The sequence below is a fragment of the Magnolia sinica genome, chromosome 6, assembly GCF_029962835.1.
Source record: "Magnolia sinica isolate HGM2019 chromosome 6, MsV1, whole genome shotgun sequence".
NCBI classification, from domain to species: domain Eukaryota; kingdom Viridiplantae; phylum Streptophyta; class Magnoliopsida; order Magnoliales; family Magnoliaceae; genus Magnolia; species Magnolia sinica.
Genome location: NC_080578.1, coordinates 85,111,236 through 85,135,167, shown reverse-complemented (window position 1 = coordinate 85,135,167; position 23,932 = coordinate 85,111,236). Strand labels below are relative to the sequence as shown.

The following is a 23,932-nucleotide window of genomic DNA, read 5'->3' as shown; positions in this document are numbered from 1 at the left end:
CTAGCATGCTGAGTAAACTATGTGGGGCCCACCGTGATGTATGCGTCATTATCCAAGCCGTCCAACCATTTTTCCAGATCATTTTAGGGCACGAGTCCAAGATTAAAGCATATCTAATCCTTAAGTGAACGACACCACAGGAAACGGTTGGGATAATGGCATCCAAAACTCCTGTGGCCCCTAAGAAGCTTTCGACGTTAGGTGTTCAATTCCTACTGTTTCCCATGGAGTGGCCCACTTGAGATTTGGATATGCTTCAAATTTGGGCTACCATAAAATTATCTGAAAAAATGAATGGACGGCGTGGATCAAATACTTACATCACGGTGGGGCCCACAGAGTTTACACAGCACGCTATGGCACACGTACACAATGCTCTTTCTAAAGGAAGCTTCTCAGCGCTCCGCACCAACGGCCCTCTTCCAAGCAATTTCGAGCTGCATCAACGTCAAAAAGGCGACGAATTCGCCTATGCCACCTCTCCTTTCCAGAAGTTCAAATTCCCAACTGCTGCATTGTCGGTTGCTTCCACGAAATCAAGCTCGAGCTTTCTCTCAACATTTCAACCAGAGCATTCTCTGCACCCTTCTCTCTCACGTAGCAATTTGAAAAGAAAAGCAAAATGATTAGATTATTGAAAACGAGAGAGAGATCATGTGAGCCCACATAATGAGTATGTGGACCATTGGATAGGAGAGGCCCACTGTTTATTGCACATGGTCCTAAAATTCTCTTGACCGGATCTTGGACGTCATCAAGTAATTGCAAAGTGGACGGTAAAACCATTTTTAATTGTAGACCGTCTATTTTTAATCTACCGGGAACTCCTCCCATCCAAGGGTCATTGGTGATTATAGGTGGGCCACCTCAGAGGAATTTGAGGCAGAATAAAGTAAGCATTCAGTTTCTACACAAGCAGCACACGTGTATGAGATCTCGGCCTTTCACTAAAATTCTGTTGACAATCAGGTGTCTCAAATTTACGCTGAAAGAGGGGCCATCGACCGGTTGATTGTCTGGTCAACACGTGGAAGGAGATCGAAAATATTCAGATGTTTGGCAAAATTATCTGGACAACTTTTAGAGCCTTCGATTACAACAGGTCGGCCCGACCGATCGAAACTGTCATACTTTGTGTAGTTTTATGTGTTTTTGCACGATTTGTTTCCATTTCTGTTTTAACTTAAATATATGGATGTAAGTAGGATTAGATTTCAGGTTAGACGTGTTTAAAGTTTGAGATAATTTTAGAGAGAGAAAAAGGCTAGGGCTTTTCTCTCGGAGCTTCTAATCGGTAAAGCTTTATCTTTTGTAACTTTGTTATTTATAACACATTATTGCTTTGTGCTTTGGTTTTTTCCCACAAAGATTTTTTCATGTAAATTAGGAGTGTTCTCTATTGAATTTGCTTGTGCGCTTATGGTTACCTTGTTTGATTCCTGTTTTTGTGCTTCCGTGAATCCCAACAAGTGGTATCATAGATAATGTTGGAAAATAGATCGAATTTGAAGACGAAGTATCTATAACTTATATATAATGAAGTATTTTGGGAAAAATAACTCTGAACTATTGAATGTGAAGATGAAAGATCTTCTAGTTCAATAAGGATTGGAAGACACACTCCTTAGAAAGCGACGGAAAACTATAAAAGAAAAAAAGTGAAACAAATTAGATTAAAAAAACAAATATCTCAATCTAATTAAGTCTAACGGATGAGGTCCTCTACAATGTTATAAGAGAGAAGACTGTTACTGATACATGGGCAAAGTTAGATAATGTCTATGCGAATAAGTCTCTTGAGAATTGTTTGTATTTGAAGCTGCAATTGTTGCGAGTCTTTGATTGCGATGCTTACTTTCATGTACCGTCCGTTAAGAGAGATGAGTTGGACCTTTATCGGCTATAATGATTGTATGAAATGGTATAAGCTATATGACTGGGTCACACGAAAAATAATCGTTAGTCGTGATGTAAAATTTAATGAGGGATCCATGTTCCGTAAGGATGAGTACAATAAAGCATAAAAATCGATTTTAGATGTTCAGATAGACAGAAAATATTGACGATGATACTGAAATATAGACAGAGGTACACGAGTAGGTGGAGTTGCCACTTGGGAGAAGGAATCCACCAAGTGATTATAGGTTATTGACGAGATACAGGAATCACTCACGTATTGCACTTTCTCTCATTATAGATGATAGGGATCGGTTTACTTTTCAGGAGGCTCTTGATGACATAGATGACGAAAAGTCAAAAGGGACAATGCACAACGAGATAGACTCCTTGTACAAGAATGAGATGTAGGAACTAGTAGAGCTTCCCATCTACCGTAAAGCAATTAGGTGCAAATAGATCTTCAGGAAAAAACATGATATGTACAAGGAAAGGTTGGTAGTGAAGGGATATACTCAAAAAGAATGTATCAACTTCATTAATATCTTCACGCCTATGGTGCAGCAAGTATCTATTAGATTCGTATTGGCCTTGGTTGCCCAATACAATCTTGAGCTGGAACAGATGGATGTGAAGTCTATTTTTCTACATGGAGAATTGGAAGAGCAAATTTACATAAAGCAAGCAGAATAATTCAAAATACAAAGGGCAGAGAATAAGGTTTATAGGTTGAATATGTCATTATACGGAGTGAAACAGTCACATAGGTAGTGGTATAAGAAATTTGATTATTTCATTATGAGTAGAAGTTTATCAGAAGTGAGTATAATCATTATGTTTATTTCAAGACATTAAGTGAAGTCTGTTTTTCTACATAGAGAATTGGAAGAGCAAATTTACATAAAGCAAGCAGAATAATTCAAAATACAAAGGGCAGAGAATAAGGTTTATAGGTTGAATATGTCATTATACGGAGTGAAACAGTCACATAGGTAGTGGTATAAGAAATTTGATTATTTTATGATGAGTAGAAGTTTACCAGAAGTGAGTATAATCATTATGTTTATTTCAAGACATTGATTGGTAAGAAGTTTATTATCTTGGTATTATTTGTTGATGATATGCTTATTGTCAGTCATAATATATCGAAGATTGACATACTAAAGGCTCGATTATTAGGGACATTTAGGATAAAAGGTATGGAGGTTACAAAGAAGGTTTTTGGTATTGATATACGCATAAACATGAAGAGGAGTAGGCTATGATTAATGTATGTCATGGTCTGTATAAGACCAAATATTTCACATGTGGTAGGTGTTGTTAGCAAATAAATATGTAACCTTGCAAGCAACACTAAGATGTAATGAAATGGCTACTTCGATATATTCGAAGTACGTAAGACTACGTATTGGCATTCGAAAATCAGGGGACAAGTTAGTAGGCTATGTAGGTTAAGATTGCACGGACAATATGAATAATAGAAGGTCGACTTTTGGTTACTCATTTGTGTTGGTGAGTGGAGTAATCGGTTGAATGTCAAAGCCTCAGTATGCGGTGGCTTTTTTTACAATCGAAGCTGAGTACATGGCAGTGACAAAAGCATTCAAGGAAGCGGTTTTGTTGAGAGGAATGATAAACTAATTGGAGCTTCAGCAGGAGATTGTGTCATTTAATTGTGACAGCGAAAACGCAATCAATTTGGTGAAAAACTCGATTTACCATTCTAAAACTAAACCTTTTGATGTGCGTCGTCATTTTATTCGACAAGTGCTTGAGGAATGAGATGTGACTATTGAGAAGATCCACACAAGCTTGAATGCAGCTAACATGCTTACAAAGGTGATTCTTGCAAAGAAATTCAAGTTCTGTGTGACTTCTCATGATCTGGCAAAGATAGAGTGAAGATAAAGTATGCATGAGAAGCAATGATTATGGAACTATGATGAAGATGAAGTAGATGTGTAGGATCAAATATGGCGTATTGTAGCATGAATATTAGAGTCATGGTGGAGATTATTGAAAATCGTATGCCTCAAATCTATGCTGAAACAGGGGCCATCAACCAGTCGATAGTTTGGTCGACAGGTCAAAGGATATCGAAAATATTCATATTTTTGGCAAAATTTTCTGAATAGATTTTGGAATTTTCGATATGTCGAAAACTTTAGTTAACAAGTTGAACCAACTGATCAAAGCGTTTTGACTCGTCGACTCGACAGGTCGACAGATTACATAGTTTTGTGCATTTTTGCATGATTCGTTTCTACTTCCATTTTACCTTAAATATATAGGTGTAATCGGGATTAGGGTTAAGGCTCATGCTTAAAGGTTTGAGATAGTTTTAGAGAGAGAAAAAGTTAGGGCGTTTCTCTTAGGGATTCACATTGGTAAGGTTTCATCTCTTATAACTTTATTATTCATAGTGCATTATCACTGTATCATGGGGTTTTTTCACAAAAAAAAAAATTCACTTAAATTTGGAGTGTTCTTTGTTGAATTTGATTGTGCGATTGTGAATACCTTGTTTGATTCATCTCGGTGTGCTTCCACAAGTCCCAATAAATTCAACCCCATATGAATGATCTTAGCCATCATCCGGAGGATGACCAAAAATATCTCAATAACTAATTACGATGGTAAAATGTGTAAGACCCGTGTCCTAGTCCGTACCGTTCTGTTGGCTTCCGCGGTCCTTTCGGACGAATTCCGGCAACCCTCAACCCGTATCCAACGTTTGCGCGCGATCCTAAACCGAGTCCCGCATACTAAAGTCGGTTCGAACCGAAACTTGTACCATTACAACCGCACCGTCACCGCAGTTCCAACGTCGCGTCTTGCATACCGATCTGGTACCCTGGCAGGGGGATGTGGACCCTCGTTCAGTTCGAGGAAAACGCTTCGTGTTGCAAATCCTAAGAGAATCCATCACATCAAATGTCAAGTATACTGTCATCACTCACCATCACTTACACCCATCCCCAAGTACAACCACCCTCTCCAAAAGTCAACATTTTCTTACAAGAAAGTACCTACTTACATCACTCACCATCACTTCTCTCCCATCATCTCTCTCTCTCATTTCTCCCAAGCTCTATGGGAGCAACTCACGTCCATGGCTTCCATGGGAGAGAGTAGTGTGACCCACCTTTCTACCACCCGATCCCACCGTCCTAAGCCCATCTCAACCATTGAAATTGTCCATTTGGGACTCTATCATGCATTGGCGGTAGAAGGAAGGAGAGATCTTGAGGTGGGTGATTTTATTACTTGATTTGTGATTTGAGAGCCACATATGTGGGACTCATCTTGATATATGTGTTGTATAGAGGGGCCCATAGTAGTGGGGTCCCTCCTATTTTCACCAAATTTTCCTTCTTTTCTCTATTTCTCCCTCTCCTCTTTTGGTGCTGGACGTGGGACCCACCAGTCATGTGTGTATTATCCACCCCATCCAAACATTGGTAGCCCACCCTGATAGCATATCTGTGGTGGGGACCACCTTAAATATATGTGTGATCCAACCGTCCAGCGTCCAGGGACGCTGGACGATGCCATAAGGTGAAGAGTGAACTGACAGTGTTGTGTACTGACAAGTAAACAAAAGCGTTAGTTTGATTTTTCAACTTTGGATGGACCACTCCTTCAGGCCCCAACTTGATGTATCAATCCAATCCACGCCATCCATTCTATTCCCCATGTCATTTTAGGCGTTGAGCTGAAAAATGAAGTCAATCTGACTATCTGGCGGGCCATAGCTTAGAAAACAATAGTTTTCACCGTTAAAATGCACTTTGATCTCTATACACCTCCAAAACATATTGAAAATTGGGCTTGTTTGGTCTGTCTTGAGACATGGAATGCACTAAATGGGTTAGATTCACCTGATGTGGGCCCCATGTACAAAAAACCCTAAAAATTCTATTTTTTTTCAAAAAAATATATAAACATTAGGCAGCGCCTGCTGCTGCTGAAGCAAGACGCTGCAGCGTCATTACAAGCGGGCGAAAGGCAGGGACCCATGACCCATGCTGTGGGCCCCACCATGATGTATATTTGATATCCACACCATTCATCGGGTGGGCCACTTCCCCAAGTGGACCCACTCCAAAAATCAGCCTGATCTAGGACTCGGGTGGCCCACATCACAGGAAATAGTGGGGTCTAACGGCTGCCATTGGAACCCCTTTTTGGGTCACCACAGAAGTTTTGGGTCAATAGGAAATTTGTTTTTCCTTCCATCCAGGTCAGCGTGACCTAACCAACAGGTTGGACAGCATTTAAACATTATCGTGGGCCCCACGTGGAACCCACCAGTGATGTATGTGTTTTACTTACACCGTCCACACCTAGACAGTGGGACCACCCCACGTGTGGGGCTGATGTGTGTGTGCGTGTGTGTGTGTGTATATATATATATATTATATTGTATATATTATATATATTATATATAGATTTTATATTATATTATATTATATGTACATGATTGTGGGCCTTCATGGGACCCACCATAATGCATGTGTTGCATCCAAGCTGTCCATCCATTTTGAAAGCTCATTTCATGGCGTGAGCTAAAGAATGAGTCAGATCCATAGCTCATGTGGACCCCGCCCTTGATGCATGTGTTGCATCCAAACCGTCCAATCATTTGGCAAGCTTGTCTTAACAGGCTTGAGACTAAAAATAAGTCAGATCTAAAGTTCAAGTGGACCCCACCATTCAAGGTAGTGGACAATGACGTCCACCGTTCAAAATTTCTAAGGGCCATGGGAGTTTCCTATTAAGCTGATATTTGTTCCACTTCATCTATCATTACATTAATTTATGAACATGTTGGATGGGAAACATATGTTATAGTGGACATTAGGAACTTAAATGGTGGAAATCATTATCATCACTTTTATTTGGGTGTGGCCTGTTTGATATACATAGGGCGTATTGGTGTGGCCCATCTGATGTACGTATGACCATGTGAGGAGGCCCATCTTAATGTATTGTGGCCCGTCCAGTGGGGCCCACCTTAATGTATAGGAGGCCCACTTTGATGTATTTTGTGGTCCATTCGAGGTGCCCATCTTGATGCATGCAATCCTTATTCACATCGTCCAGCAGCTACTAGACGATGGGGCCCTCCTTACTATATGATATTATATGTGTTGAATAAGCATACTGTCCATATGTAGTGTGGGCCAGCATGATGTATTTATTTATCCTCACCGCCCAATCTCTGGCCGTGGGATGTAGAACCCATGTGACATGTATTTCGTTCCATGCAGCTCATCTGTGTGAGGCCCACCTTGATACGTTCGTTGTACACATGGATCCCACATGATATATATGTTTTTATATCCATACTGTCCAACTATTTAGATGGGATGCACCATGATGTATTTTTATCTACGCCATCCAGGGCAGGCATCCCATTATGATATATATCAGGGCCCATGGGTTGAGGCCCATTGAGATGTATTCAAAGCCCATTTGGTAAGGCCCATTGTAATGTATTTGGAACCCGTGAGCAGAGCCCACCTCATATGTTCCACCCTAACCGTCTAGGTCATATAGGGTCAGCCTCGATGTATGTTTTACTCACCGTTCGTGGGATGTGTGACCCACTAGATGTATGCATTCTATATCCACGCTAACCATCTGGTGGGGCCCATCTGCTGCATGTGTAGGGCCTACCTATTGTGCATTTGTGCGGCCCATTGATGCAACCCACTTGATGTGCATAAGGCCAATTAGTGCGGCTCATTGATGCGGCCCACTTGTTAGATTGACACCCATTGATGTGACCCAATGATGCGACCCACCTGAGGTGCATATTAGGCTAATGGTGCGGCCCAATGTATCGACCCACCGTGATGTGTAGGCCCTTCTGCTACATGTGTAAGGCTCACCTGTGATGACTATTTAAGGCCACCTGTTGGATATTTAGGCCCACCTTATGTTTGACTCTACATGGGCCACTACTTGGGAGCAATGTTGGTTGAATATCCACATTGATGGGCAATGACAGTTAGATGTCCTCATTATAACCTTCCCTTAGGCCTTATTAGGCCCATTCTCTTCGTGGGTTAACCCACATAAGTAGGGCGCATTCGTCATAGATAGATGGCTCCGTGCTATCGGATTGATATAACCACGGCCGAGAGCCGATCTTTACATTATTGTTGATTAGTTGTCCATTTATGGACCCCGCCTTGTTTATACATGTTGATTATCGGTACCGATTATCGAGGCAAATCCCGATGTCAATTTCGAGTATTGAGGCCGAATATTGAGGCCGATTGTTGAGACCAATGCGATGTATATGCGGCTCGTATTTAAGGACCGTTGTGATGTGCATTCAGGCCGTGTTTAAGGCCTAATATGATATATATGAGGCCTATGAGATGAGGCCCATTAGGATGCATTTGAGGACCGGGCTATGGAGCCCATTATGATGTATGTTGAGCCCATTATGATGTATGTTAGGCCCATGAGAAAAGCCCATTATGATGTATGTTAGGCCCATGAGAAAGGCCCATTGTGATGTATTCATGGCCCATGATGCATGGCCCATTCGATGTATTCGAGACCCATGTGTAGGGCCCACATGTCATGTATTTGAGGCCCATGAGCAGGGCCCGCCTGTTGTGTATATATGTCCCTTGAGTAAGGCCCACTGTGTTGTATATCAGGCCTTTGTGTGAGGCCGTGGGTCCATTATATGTTTGGCTCTATGTGGGCCATTCCTTGGGGGCAATGTTGGTTAAATGTCCACATTGTCGAGGTCGATTGTCGATACCGATTGTTGATACCGGTTATGAGTATGTGACAGCATAGCATCATGATACATGCCCATACGCATCATTTACATGTTTGTTATGAGATGTGGTTGATCATTGCATATGTCATTGAGTATGTTGTTATGAGACTCCCTGATAGGCGGAGGTTATCTCACATGAGCATGAGGTATGCGCAGGATTGATGCATGACTGGATTGTATGAGTCATGCATCTCGCATTATGATTACTGTATGCCTTAGCGACATCAGGGTCGTAGCCTCCACAGACATATCGTGAATGGCCAAATGGGACACCAGAAATGTTTGGTTCTAACATACGGGCGCCATAGATGTCCCTGGGTGAAAATTCCTAAACCTTCGTGGCCAGGAGACGCCCCAATGTCAAGACCGAGTGGATACATGAGCGCCCGAGTGCCGAATACTAGGAGGCCGCGTCTCCCACTGTGTCGTGGTTGGTTGGGAGGGGGTGTGGCCTTACCCGCCTGAGGGTAGGGGGCAATACCAGGCTGAGTTTGACCAGCTCGTGAATGGGTCCATTATCGACATGGCGGATAGGTATTGGCAGACTATTGGTCAGGCGGATAGTGAGGTTTCTTACGCTAACTTGGACTATGCGGCTAGGAGAGCGATAATGCCATTTGGAGTGTACCAAACCCCAGTGATGATCCCAGAGAGGAACCGTATTAACATGTGGACCTATTAAGTACGAGTTGCATACTCATGCATTCATTTCATTCACCATCCACTCGGGCTGGTGGTGCACAACTAATTGCTATGTACCTTCGCATGGCCAGGATTTCGATTGGGCATGCGACTAACCTGAGATCAGGAGTTTACCACATTGGGTCTAACTATCCAAATTTAGGTATGGGACTGGTTTGGATAGAAGTCTCTTGTAATGGACCTCATAGCCTGCGATATTACGTACTATCATCCCGACTACACACTCCAGTATGGTCGTTTCATTTGTACCGCATATTGCATTACATTCACGGCATATGACATTTTGGGTTATATGTTTTTGCATTATATGGTCCAAATACGACTGATGCTATTCATGGACTCATCAGGAATTGCATATTGCATCGCATCCTTGGCATCTGATACCTGGCTCTTTACGACTCCTCATTTGCATAGCTGTTCTATATTGTGTATTCTGATATTGATTGACTCATGGAATTGTCTGTATTTCCACTTACTTTGTTATCGTATGATTTATGATCTTGTCATGATCTTGTCAGTATTTCTGTTTACCCTGATAATTCATGATCTTGTCAATATTTCTTCTTATTCCGATATGGTATGCTTTATGAATTACCAGTATTTTTGGTATTGTATGACTATGGCATTACGTTGAATACTTGACACTTACCTTGTGCACACACTTACACCACCCTCTAAGCTTTCTATAAGCTTATCCATGATAGATGCGTGCAGGTGATGTTAGGTTGCAACAGTGTTGAGCTTGGAGCGTGCAGCGGTCTTCTGGAGCTTGATTTTCGATTTATGTATTTCCCTTTCAGCATTGAATTCAAATGTTTATATTAGTGGATATGTGATGATGATGTTGCCTTTGTGATTTGGGTATGCTTGTGGTTATGCTTATTACGAGTTAAATGTACAAAAAAAATTCCCCTTGTAGCATTCAGGATCGGAATCTGGCGTATGAACGCTAGGAGTCGAGAATGGGGTACTGCGGAGGCTGTCAGCACCGGATTCGGCGATCGGGAATTTTGTGAGCCCGGCTTCCGAGTTTGGGGCGTGACAAAATGTCCATTTAGCAAATTGGCAAAAATGTCAAGAAAAATTGTCAGGTTAAGAAAACTTCATCAAAGTACTTTTCAGTCATGAATTTGTTTTGAAACTGGAGCCCACCTAATGATTAGACCAGTCTAATTCTTAGGTAAGAGCATCTAAATAGTGGTAGACTTATGATGATGATGTTGGTGTGAGTTGTTATTGTAAACAACCAAGAGAGATTTTAGGCATTTGAAATCTGCAACATCCCCTGAATGAGGGAGTTTAGCTTGAGTTTAGGAGACGGAATTGTATAGCAAAGAATAGGTTTTAGGTTTTTTTTTTAGTGTATATAACCTACGGCTGAACAAAGATGAAAAGATATGAAAGGCAAAATTTGTGACATGGTATCAAAGACAAACGAGTTCAGACTTCCTGTATTGCACCCTAACCATACCTCCATTCATGGCAAACTCTGATGCTCCGAACTCCTCTGGTAACATGTCCAATCTCTCTGACTCTATCCTTGAATTAACTACAAAGATGACCGAGGTTTTGAACAGCGCTCGGACCCCAACATCACCACTGAAACATCTGCTGCTCCGATCGTCATTAAGTTGGATGGTTCCAACTATGCACTGTGGTCCCAGGTTGTCGAGATGTATATCTCTGGCAAGAACAAACTGAGGTACATTAACGGCGATTTTCCCCAGCCGCTACCAACGGATCCCTCCTTTTGCAAGTGGCGCACCGATAACACCATTGTTAAAGGTTGGTTAATTTATTTCATGGATTCATCCTTAATTAGCAATTTTATTCAGTTTCCTACGGTAAAAGCGGTTTGGGATTCCATTGCAACTACCTTCTTTGATGGTAATGATACCTCACAAGTGTATGATCTTCGATGGCGTGTGACACGACTGAAGCAAGCCGCTAGCTCGCTGGAAAAATATTACATTGAGTTGCAGGGTTTATGGCGTAAAATTGATTTTCGCCAGCCAAATCCTATGGAATGCTCTATTGATATTCAGCACTTCCAAGAAGACCGTGTTTATGTGTTTCTGTATGGTCTTGACGATCGGCTAGACAAAATACGGGCTGATGTTTTACAAATGAAACCGTTTCCTACTGTCGAACAAGCGTATGTGCATGTTAGACGGGAGGCTATTCGACAACAGGTTATGACTTCCCATGACACCGATGGGCTCCAGGGGGCTGTCTTGGCCTCCAAAGCCCTTACTGTAAGCACCTCTGCCCCTAGTAAATCTTCCAAGACCCAAAATTCTACTGATGCGGAAAAATGTTCTCATTGTGGAAACCAGAAACACATACGTGAAAATTGTTTTAAGTTGCATGGGTACCCTGATTGGTGGCATGATCTTCAAGCCCGTAAACGTCTTGATGGAACCGGAACTAATGGAAGTTCAGGCACAGCTGTTGTTGCTGCTGCAGAGCCCCATCCTTCTCTTGTACAACCAGTTGCAACGTCCACAGATGCTCGTCCTAACTTGAACTCAGGTATCCCTGGTCTTGCTCTTCTTACCTCCCATAGAGATGTGAACTGTAGTGCATGGCTTCTTGACTTGGGGGCCACTAAACATATGATCTTTGCTGCCTTGGACTTCTCTTAGACCTCTCTTCCGCGATGCACCAGCATAGCCAATGCAAATGGTGTTATCTCACCAGTCACTAGAGCTGGCTCTGTGACCTTATCTCCACCCTTGCATTTATCTAATACTTTACTTGTTCTGTCTCTATCCCATAAATTATTGTCTGTAAGTCAGCTTACTGCAGACCTTGGGTGTGTTGTACTTATTTATCCAAACTTTTGTCTTATTCAGGATATTCTCACCAAGGAGATAATTGGACGTAGCATTAAGAGCGGGGATTATATTATGTGGAAGACATCAGTATCGGCCAGGCCAATAACATGAACCATCCGCATGTTGATAAAGAGACACTACTTTGGTTGTGGCATCAACGCTTGGGACACCCATCTTTTCCTTATTTTAAGTATGTTTTTCCTGATCTATTTAAGCATTTACAGACTTCTAATTTGAAATGTAACACTTGTATTTTGGTTAAGAGCCATCACGCTACTTATCCATTACGTATGAATAAAAGTGACACTCCATTTTCGTTAATTCACTCTAATGTATGGGGGCCCTCACCTGTTACTAATATGTCTGGCTTTCGTTGGTTTGTTATTTTTGTGGATGATTGTACCCGTATGACATGGCTCTATGTGATGAAACACAAAGATGAGGTTCTCAGTGCCTTTGAAACATTCCATGCTATGGTTGGTACTCAGTACGGTGCCACCATGAAGGTTCTCTGCTCTGATAATGGCGGTGAATATGTCAATAAGCACCTTAAAGCGTACTTTACTCAACATGGTTTAATTCATGAAACTTCATGCTCACAAACACCTCAACAGAACGGTGTCGCCAAGAGGAAGAATAGACATGTTCTTGAGACTGCTCATGCTTTGCATATTGGTGCTCATATGCCTAAACGGTTTTAGTCCGATGCCGTCTCAACTGCTGTCCATCTTCTCAACCGAATGTCTTCCAAGGTTTTATCCTTTCAGACACCACTCCAATGTCTTTCTACTTATGTATCACTACCTACCGCACTGATGCTTCCTCCTCCCATCTTTGGGTGTGTCGTCTATGTGTATCTCCACAAGAACCAGCGCACTAAACTTGATCCGTGTGCATGTCGGTGTTTGTTTTTGGGATAAGGCGTCCATTAAAAAGGGTACCGATGCTATGATCCTACCACTCGCAGACTCTATGTGACAATGGATGTCCAATTCTTGGAGACTAATATGTTTTTTTCCTCTTCAGCACCTACTTCTCCTCTTTCGGGGAAGAGTTGAATTGGTTCCAACATGAGATGCCGAATGAGTTTGATTGTTTCAGACATGAGGGGCCACGTGAACATGAATGTCATGCCCCAAACTCAGAAACCGGGCTCACAAAATTTTCGATCGCCGAATCTGACGCCGACAGCCTCCGTAGAACCCCATTCTCGGCTCCCAGCGCCCATTCGCCAGGTTCCAATCCTGGGATGCTACGAGGAGGATTTTCAACATCAGTTTGATTCGTAATAAGCATAACCAAAGGCACAACCCACAAACAATAACCAAAAAAACTCCATCGCATTTCCACTATGATCAAAAACTTTATAAGTACAATGAGCATAAAGGGAAATACAATGATGATGAACAAAACTCCAAAATAATCCGCCACGTGCTCAAGCCTCAGCGCTGCTGCGATCCAACGTCACCTGCACGCAACAGTCGTGCATAAGCTTATAGAAAGCTTAGAGGGTGGTGAAAGTGTGTGCTCAAGGTGGTAATGTAGTTATGCAGTATCAGAGTAATGCGAAACATGCTGATGAAAGCCAAGAATACCATTAGCCATATCAAGGCCATGTGGTGCAAAGCATGAATGATGTCGGCCATACCAAAGCCATGCAATGCGAAATGCAACTCAAGCATACAAATCCTCATCTAAGTCCACATGTCAATACGACTCAAAATCTGAAATATCACTAGGGTCTAGTACACTCCAAGCCAGATTGCCGCCCCGTCGCGCGCAATAAGGTGAGTGGAAAAGACCTCACTATCCGCCTACCAATATCGGGCTCGGCTCGTCAATAGCGGACCCATTCCTCGAGCTGGTTAGACTCAGCCTAGCATTGCCCCCTCCTCTCGGGCGGATAAGGCCGCACCCCCTCCCAACCGACCACGACATAGTGGAAAGCGCAACCGTCTAGTAATCGGCACTCAGCGCTCATGCACCCACTCAGTCTAGACGTTGGAGCAACCTCTTGGTACCATAAGGGTTTAGGGACTTTCACTAAGGGATATCTATAGCACCCCATGTAGAACAATATTTTCGGTATCCAATCCTGCCAACCACGATACGCCTGTGGAGGCTACGGCCCTGATGTCGCTAGGGCGTACAGTACCATATCACACAATGCGAATGCATGAATCACACTATCCAGTCATGCAGCAATCTTGCGCGTATCGTGCGCTCATGCAGGACAGCACCGCCTATCCGGGAGCCCATAAACAATCTGCCCGAGGGCATATGCTATGATCAGTCACTCCTCATATCAAGCATACATATGATGCATATGATCGTGAATCATGGGACTATACTAAGTAGGTTATATGGTAAATGATGCAGTTCATAACGAAGATAGGCTTATACGGCCTACACATTACATGTACGGGCCTAACAATGGGCCCTAGGGAAGGTTATAATGCGGACATTTAACCAACACTATACTTGCAATGTGGACGTCAAACCACCATTGCTCCCAAGGCATATCCCGTCGTAAACATCATTGCATAAACTATGTTGGGGTCACACATTGCAATGGTCCGTAGGTATATCCCATTGGGCCTTCAATACATCAAATGGGCCAAATCACATGGGCCTTATATTCATCAAGTGGGCCACATCAATGGGCCGCACCAATGGGCCTTATGTACATTGCAATGGGCCATAACCCGTGGGCCTTAAAATACATCACAACGGGCCTCATAATATGGGCCTTATGTGTATCAAATGGGCCACACCAATTGGACCCCATATGTACATCAAATGGGCCTCAACTCATATGCCCCAATACATTTTAATGGGCCTTACAACATGCCAAGGTGGGGTCCACTTAGACAATGGATCTGGCTCATTCTTCATGCCCATGCCATAAAATAAGCTTTTTAAAATGGATGGATAGATTGGATGCAGCACCTGCCTCATGGTGGGGGTCCACATGAAGGCCAACCATCACAAATTTTATATAATATAATATATATTTTATATGTAGTATATACAATATTATATATATAATATAATATAATATATATATACACACACACACACACGCACACATCCACACACACACGCACACGCACACGCACACATACACGCCCACCGTCCCCTGGATGGTGGGGATATAACACATAATCACAGTGGGAAGTGAAACACATATATCACTGTGGGCTCCACGTGGGGCCCACCATAATGTTTGCTTTCCATCCAACCTGTTGAGAAGGTCACGCAGACCTGGATTGAAGTGGAAAAACAAATTTCATATTGATCCTAAACTTCTGTGGACCCAAAAGGGGTTTCAATGGTAGAGGTTCAATCCCACTGTTTCCTACGGTGTGGGCCACTTGAGCACTATATGGAGCTGAAATTTGGAGGGGGCCCACTACTGGGAGTGGCCTACCTCTTGAACGGGTTGGATGGCAAATAAACATCAAGGTGGGGCCCACGGCTAGAGCCATGGCCGCTGCCCAGTCCGCCTACAACGCGCGCAGGCGCTACCTGCACCTCTGGCAGCAGCAGCGGCTGCTGCTTGTTTTAATTTTTTTTTTTAAAGAAAACCAATTTTTTTACAGTTTTTCACGTGTAGGGCCTGCATCAGATGAATCCAACCTCGCCATTATTTCCCATATCTCAATACAAGCCAAACAAGCCCAATATTCAATATCTTTTGGTGCATTAAAACCTCAGGTGAATTTTTAACGGTAACAACCACCGTTTGCTATGCTGTGGCCCACCAGAACATCGGATTGAGTTCAGTTTTCAACTCAACGTCTAAAATGAGTTAAGTAAAGGAATGGACGGTATAGATTAAAAATATACATCAAGATGGGGCTTATATGAGTGGGCCACCCCATGAGCTTGGAAACAAGCTACTACTTGTGTTTTAACAGTGACGCTGGACGGATTCTCACAGCTGTGGGCTTGCTCACGTGGGCCACTTCATGATGGATGTGTGGATACAACACATATAAGGTGGGCCCCACTTCTAGATGTTTTTGATAAAATACATGCCCCAGGGTGGGGTCCATCCAAGTGGGCCATACAACCAAGTTATGATCACATAAAAAATGAAATAGAGAGGGAGAGAGAGATAGAAAGTGGGACACGCGTGATGGAGGGACTCCGGCACTATGGGCCCTCCCTTGCACTAAATCATACATCAAGTGGGTCACATTACATGTGGGCCCATTAAATTGAAATCCAACGGTGGAGATCCCTTCTCCACTAAAATAGACGGTCTAGATGACCCTAAGTATGCAAGGAAAATAAACATCATGATAGGGTCCATGGAGAATGGCCCCATCATGGAATGATCATGATGATCCAAGTAGGCCATCGGCCACATCTTAGGGTCCAAAGTGAGATCCAAACCATTGATCGGTTGGCCTCACTTGGCCCATCTAAAAAAATATTAAAACTACCCTATCAAAGCACCCCACCGCTTAATCTTCTTGCTCCCTTGGCTTCCTTAGCTCCTTGTGCTTCTCTTTGATGGAGGAAGATGAGAAATGGATGGCTAGGATGGGAGATCTAGGGATGGAAAGGTGGGCCACACTTGTAGCTTGGAAGAGTTAGAGAGGCTCATACGTATGGATTTTTTTCTTTCTTTTGGGAGAGTTTGAAAATGAGAGAGAGACTTGTAAAGGGAGAGAGAGAGGGATGGGTGATGGATGTGTTGATGTGATGAGTGATGGGTGTAAGAGGCTTTTTGACTTTTGTGGCTAATGGTGTAAGAGAAGTATGGCTTATGTAAGAACTTTTTGACTTTGGGGCTTGCTTGGGAAAGGGTGAAAGGTGATGTGTACTTGACATGATGGGATGGATTGATTGATTGATTGAGGTGACATCTCATAGAGATTCTCTCGAGTTTTACAACGCGCGGCGTTTTCCTCGCACCGAACGCTGGCCCACATCTCCCGACCAGGGTATCGCCTCGGCGCGCGAGTCGTAGCATCGGAACTGCGGTGACGGCACGGTCGCTATGGTAAAGGTCTTGGGTTGAGTCGACTCGGGTTGATGGCATGTGAATTAGGGTCGCGTGCAAATACCGGTTAAGGGTCGAAGGTTGCCGGAATTTGACTGGAAAGACCGCGGAAGTCTAAGGAACGGTACGGTCTAGGATACGGGGCTTACAATGAGGGGTAGAATCATGAGAAGCCGTAGGAGCATGATGGCTAAATGATAACTCAGGCGTTGTGAACTGTGAAGCCGAGATATATCCTAATGTAGAGCATACAACATCTGAGACCGAACCTATATCCCCTCCCTCTGAAGTGTCAGCCGAATCATCTCCTGAGAATACTCCTAAGGTAACTACTGTTATTACACCCTTACATACCGATGATATGATGCTTCTGCGGGATATGTCTTACCACACAGGTACAATCGTGGCAAGCGACCTAATAGATACTCTCCAGATATTGAAGAACAAAGGTCGAGGTATCCAATTGCTAACTATGTATCCACCAAGGAACTCTCTAAACCTCAAAAGAAATTTGCACAGGAACTCTCTATATGTCAAATTCCTACCAATGTTCATGAGGCATTGGCAAATCCAAGATGGACCTAAGCTATAGAGGAAGAAATGGAGGCACTACTTAAAAATGATACATGGACTCTTGTTCCATTACCTGAAGGAAAAAAAACCATGGGGTGCAAATAGGTGTTCTCCACTAAACACAAAGCAGATGGATCTATTGAACGGTACAAAGTAAGACTGGTAGCGAAGGGATATACACAGACATATGGTATCGATTATCAGGAGACTTTCTCACCCGTAGGCAAGTTGAATACAGTTAGGGTGTTATTGTCTCATGCAGCAAATCTTGATTGGCCTTTGCATCAACTTGATGTAAAGAATGTTTTTCTCAACGGTCATCTCCAAGAAGAGGTTTATATGGATGTTCCTCCAGGATATACAGCATTTTCAGAGAATGGAGTGGTGTGTAAATTACAACGAGTGTTGTACGGACTGAAGCAATCACCACGAGCACGGTTTGGAAGGTTTAGCTTGGCAATGAAGAAATATGGTTTCCAACAAAGTAAATCTGACTATACTTTTTCTTAAAGCATCAGTTGGGCAAGGTAACTGCTTTGATAGTCTATGTAGATGACATGATTATTACAGTAGATGATGAAGAAGAAATCTCTTTGCCTCAAAAGTAATTAGCAACTGAATTTGAGATGAAAAATTTGGGAGGACTCAAATATTTTTTGGGAATTGAAGTTGCCAGGTCTAAGTAAGGTATATTTCTCTCCCAACAGAAATACGTATTAGACTTGCTAACCGAAGTAGTGATGTTGGAGTGTAAACCTGCAGATATCTCTATGGTTCAGAATCACAAGCTTGGAGAATACCCAGACCAAGTACCAACAGATAAAGGAAGATACCAAAGGTTAGTTGGTAAACTCATTTACCTCTCTTATACTTATCCAGATATTACATACGATGTAAGTGTTGTAAGTCAATTTATGCATAATCCAAGTAAGAGTCATATGGAAGCAGTGATTCGAATACTTCGATACTTGAAGTCATCCCTGGGCAAGGGGCTTATGTTCTCAAAACATAATAGTCAATCGATGGTTTATGGATATACGGATGCGGATTGGGCAGGTAATATCACTGACAGAAAGTCCACCTCAGGATATTTTATATTTGTTGGGAGAAATCTTATAACCTGGAGAAGCAAGAAACAAAAAGTGGTAGCTTTGTCAAGTGCTGAAGCTGAGTTTAGGGGAATGGCTAAGGGTCTTTGTGAACTCCTTTAACTAAGAAAGCTACTCACTGAAATCGGGTTTGCCCCCACTTCCGAGATGGATCTCGTGTGACAATAAAACTGCAATTGTCATTTCTCACAATCCTATTCAACATAATTATAATAAAATGTGGAGGTAGATCGACACTTCATCAAAGAGAATCTTGAAGTAAAAACAATTAGGTTTCCGTTTGTGAAGGCGGACATCCTTACAAAAGTTGTATCTAGCAAGGACTTCTACAACTCACTTGACAAGTTGGGCATGCGAGACTTCTATGCATCAACTTGAGGGAGAGTGTTGGCGTGAGCTGTCATTGTAAACAACTAAGAGAGATTTTAGGCATTTGAAATCTGTAACATCCCGTGAATAAGGGAGTTTAGTGTGAGTCTAGGAGACGGAATTGTATAGCAAAGAATACGTTTTAGGTATTTTTTTTAATGTATATAACCTACGGCTGAACAATGATGAAAAGATATGAAAGACAAAATTTGTGACGGATGATTGGTTCCAAGTTGGCACATGCTTAGACAAATCGTGAATTTTTATCACTACATTAACTACTTTTCTACTTTAAAAAAAGTTTTTTAAAAAATGATACTACAAAATTTTATAGAAAAATATTCGTACATGGACAATGTAGGACAAGATAAACTTTAAAAAAAAAATAAAAAAAATTAATAATAATAATAATAATAATAATAATAATAATAAGAGCATACAAAAAGTTGAAAAGCTAAACTAAAAATTTATGTAGTTGGATAATATGCTAATGTCCACAAAGTAGTAGTAAAAGCTTTTTTCCTTCACTAAAAAATATGAAATCAAAATTACAAAAGTTACGTTACTCCCATTTTTATTTTTTTTATACAAGAACTTTGCACAAAAGAATATTTTAGAAGAATGAATGAATAAAACGTCTTTCTTTATCTATGCTCCTCCTCGTATATAGACCACACCAGACGAAAAAAAACATATGGTCGATTCCAACCAAAATCAGGCCTCACAGCGGAACCACAGCAGGAAAGAGAGTAAAGGAGGGAGAGACGTCTTTCAATGAGAGACGTCAACGTCTCTCAACCACATCTCAACACAAAACACTATAAAACGTGCCTTTCTTAAAATAAGATATTGCTTTCTTTCAAATGATGTTTATGGGAAAATTCCTTGCGGCTTCCTATTCTACCAAGACTGCCTCCATATTTCCAAAGTAAAAGATGATTAAAATATTCCACTTTGTTAAAAAGGTGACTTTTACACTAGTGGATCATAGAAACTAAAAATCAAGCCAAACTGACTATCAAGACTATCAAACATCAGATAATATTATCCACCATCCAAAACCGTTCAAATTTATATGTGGCCCACCTAATGATTAGATTGACCTATTTATTAGTTAACACCTACATCATGGTAGGATGAACCTGTTGGATGTGGTAAATACACCACACAGAATCCACATTGCTCCACCCTACTACTTTTTCAAAAAAAAAAAAGATGAGGACATCTTAATCATTTCACTCACTGAAAAACACTCAAGGCGCATTGATTGGTAAGTAAATTAAAAATAAATAAATAAACCTATAAGATTGATATTTTCCTGAATAAAAATGAAGTTCTTGAAAAACAAATCCCATTCCTCAAAATGGAAAAGTACAATTCAAGAGAGAATCCTTGGTCTCGCTACTGAAGTTACATGAGCCCTACCATGATGTATGCGGTGTATCCATACCGTTCATCCATCTGGTTAGATCATTTTAAGACATGACCCAAAGAATGAGGCAGATCCAAACCTTAAGTGGATCCCACCACAGAAAACAGTGGGGATTGAACGCTTACATCATGGTGGGGCCCATAGAACTTGGTGATACTTCGTTAGCTAATTCACGTCCGAGTCCTTGAGAGGTTGTGTGGGCCCATGAAATCTTTAAAGGGATAGGGAATTGATTTCTAAGAAACAAATTCCCAGTGAAAAAGATTGTCTAGTGTTTGGATATTGGGAAAGCTATTTTCAATAGTATATTTTTGGGTTTTAATATTGAGAGAGACATTTCACCCCTCTTAAAAAATATGAGCGTTGGATGAGAATTCATTTTTGGAAAATTTTCGACCCATTTTAAAGATAAAAATCAGAAAGTAGAAAATTCTGGAAATTGAATTCTCATGGGAATTCATTTCCCACCCTTTCTCAGGACCAAATGCCATTATTTTTTTATATATATAAAAATAGACCTTCCAAATGAATGAATTCCAAGTTCCAAGTTCCCAAACACAGATTCTGGATTCCACAAAATTTCATTCCCAGTTGTCAAACATGATGGATAAAATTGGTTTCTCAGAGAATTTGTTTTCCAGATTTAAATTCATTAGTAATTTCTAGATTCGGGGTTGGCAAACGACCCCTTAGGCCAATTTTGCAATCACGTGGAAAAATCCATTCAGATTATAAAAGGAAAGGCCCAATTTCAGACACTCATCAGCTCAAAGAAAAAAAAAAATTCTAAAATTCCGCATCGAGAAGGCAATATCTTCCAAGGAAAACAAAAAATGTGATGGAAATGCTATTAATCCACTGTAAAGATCATATTTTCAAAACTAAGGATGCTTATTTTTACACACCTCTTTCTCAATTTCCACTGTCACTTCAAATTCCTGCCCGAAAGATTTCGATCTGATTGCTCTCACTTTTAGTTCCATGCTCTTCAAACATTTCATAATCTCAATCATCGATCCGATACCAGAAGATGGATCTGCAACCCGTAATTCAATCGTAGCTACCTCTGAAGAATTCTTGGTTTTCATTTCTAAGCTTGCCTGAAGTTCTTTGTTTCGCTTTAGTAGCTCCTCCTTTAGAGCTTGCAGATTAAGCAGCTGTGAAGCTGCTGTATGAACAATGGAGTTCTTATCATTCTACAACAAGAATTTTCAAAATGTATGAGAGTTAAAATTATTCCAATCCAAAAGACCCAATTTTTTTTTAAAGGTCACGATTGTCACAATTTTGAACATTGCATTGTGGTCCACAATCCACACCATTCATTTGATGGGTCCCCATTGATTTGCTAAAGCCATCCAATTGCTGGAATTTTTTGCACCCAATGCTGATAATTGCTAGTATTCACTGTCCATTTGTAGGTTGAGTTGGACAGTTAAGGCTGCCCGGGCAGTGAAGTTTTCCTGCTGTGGACGATCATGGGTGGGACCCACTTGATGAATTCTACAGATCACGGACTGTTACACCATATGTCCAATTTGAGTACAGATCAAAGGAGGAAATTAGTGTTCATCACCTCAAAAAACTCTTAATCTTATAGTAGCTTTTATAACCAATGCAAATTACCCATTGCCCAAATACAATCATTTGTAGACAATTGATGGTCTTTCTTCAAATTTGTACTAGTAATTAGACAAAAATGATAATTCTTTTGAAAATAATTCCACGCAGAATAAACAGAGAAGAAGAAATCATAATTATAAAAATAAAAAGATTCGACTCAAAGCCCAATTGGGTCGAGTCAACTCGAAAACTTGGATGAATTTTATCATTTTTTCAGAAAAAAAAAAGTACTATTTAAAATATAAATATATGAATTATTCCAAGTTGAATTTTAACGAGTTTTTCTCAAGCTTCAACTGAGTCATGACCAAATCTAGTTTTCCAAGTCTTGGTGAAATCTAGTCGAGTCGACTCGAGTTTTTATGAAGTTTTTAAACTATGAAACAAATCACTATTACCCAACTAATTCTATATGGTATGATTGAAAACAAAAACAAAATGTAACTGAACAGAAGTCCTGAAATTCTTCGAGAAAAGATTCAACAGATTACTGAAAATCCCCTTTCTTTTATGGTCTGACTATTAAATTGGCGGCATTCATTTGATTTATGAAATCCATAAAATACCCAAATGTTTGAAAAACAGGAGAATTTATCGCTGAAAAGAAAACAAATCCAACAAAATTTCTAACCACGGGGGAGAAAAACACCTTTGTTCGAGGCGGCAGCATCAAATGCAGATCCGTATAGTTCTGCCTCATCTTCTCTCTCCTATGACGTTCATTGATCATATGCCGATAGCACTGACTGCTCTCGGGTTCTCTATTTTCGACAGGCATGGCCCTCATCGCTCTCAAGATCTCAATCATCCTCCTATTTGAGTTCCGGTGGTTGAGCGGAAAATTCAGATTCTCTAGTGAAAACCCAGTACCTGGTCTAGTGTATTGGACAAAGGCGCTCTGTATGACAGCCGGATCGGGGGCCACCCGTGGAAGGAGGGTCTGGATTTCTGGAATCTCATGCCAGAGCATTTCCATCTGCATCTCCATCTGCATCTCATGGTGGAAGAAATGGTCCATGGATTTTTGGTAGTCTCGTTTGCTCTGCTCTCTGCTTTTGAACTCAGCTACTCTGCTCTTCCCGGGAGAATTTTGAATTTCCGTTTGCTCTACTCTCAATCGTTTGCTCTGCTCTCAGCTTTTGAACTCAGCTGCTCTGCTCTTCCCAGGAGAATTTTGAATTTCCGTTTCAGCAGCTTTTATAACGGTCCGCCATTTGAAGCGTGGGAAGAGGGGATTTGAAGCCCGTGAAAAACGTGGTCAATTCGGAAAGTGAGAAAATTGGGTTGAGATATTCAAAAGACCTTGTCTTTTGCTTTGTACACGTGCTTAAATGACGTTTGTCGTTCCTTCTCGGCTGGCGCAGTAGCTACTCGCGGATCCTACTCTCGGTTCTCTTTTCCCTGGTGTGGGGGAAGATCCGTGCAGTACGCCTTCGGGGCCCACTAGGTATTCGAATATTAGGACGCCGAGTGGCTGTACCGTTAGGGCTGTACACGAACCGAGTTTGCTCGGTTAGCTCTCTCGAGTCGACCAGAAAAAGCTAAACCGAGTCGGGTTGATTTTTTGAG

General features: G+C 41.5%; 1 protein-coding gene across 2 annotated transcripts; it reads right to left on the bottom strand.

Moving 5' to 3' along the window:
* LOC131248976 (transcription factor bHLH92) lies at positions 1-23,529 on the bottom strand. Of its 2 annotated transcripts, XM_058249511.1 has the most exons (4): positions 23,013-23,529; positions 21,646-21,936; positions 479-585; positions 1-437 (listed from the first exon to the last, which is right to left on the bottom strand). In XM_058249511.1, the coding sequence occupies exons 1-3, from the start codon at positions 23,379-23,381 to the stop codon at positions 496-498; spliced, it is 750 nt and encodes a 249-aa protein (XP_058105494.1). In that variant the 5' UTR covers positions 23,382-23,529; the 3' UTR covers positions 1-437; positions 479-495. The 2 variants fall into 2 exon arrangements, with proteins under 2 accessions (XP_058105494.1, XP_058105493.1); XM_058249510.1 differs by having other exon boundaries at positions 1-585.
* Between the last annotated feature and the right edge of the window lie 403 nt (positions 23,530-23,932).

Coding starts and splice junctions, on each gene's coding strand:
- LOC131248976 (XM_058249510.1), bottom strand. CDS start 23,381: ATGGACCATTTCTTCCACCATGAGATGCAGATGGAGATGCAGATGGAA. Junction 21,937..23,012: donor TGCTGCCGCCTCGAACAAAG/GTGTTTTTCTCC, acceptor TTCTTGTTGTAG/AATGATAAGAACTCCATTGT. Junction 586..21,645: donor CAGTGGAAATTGAGAAAGAG/GTGTGTAAAAAT, acceptor GTGAGAGAGAAG/GGTGCAGAGAATGCTCTGGT.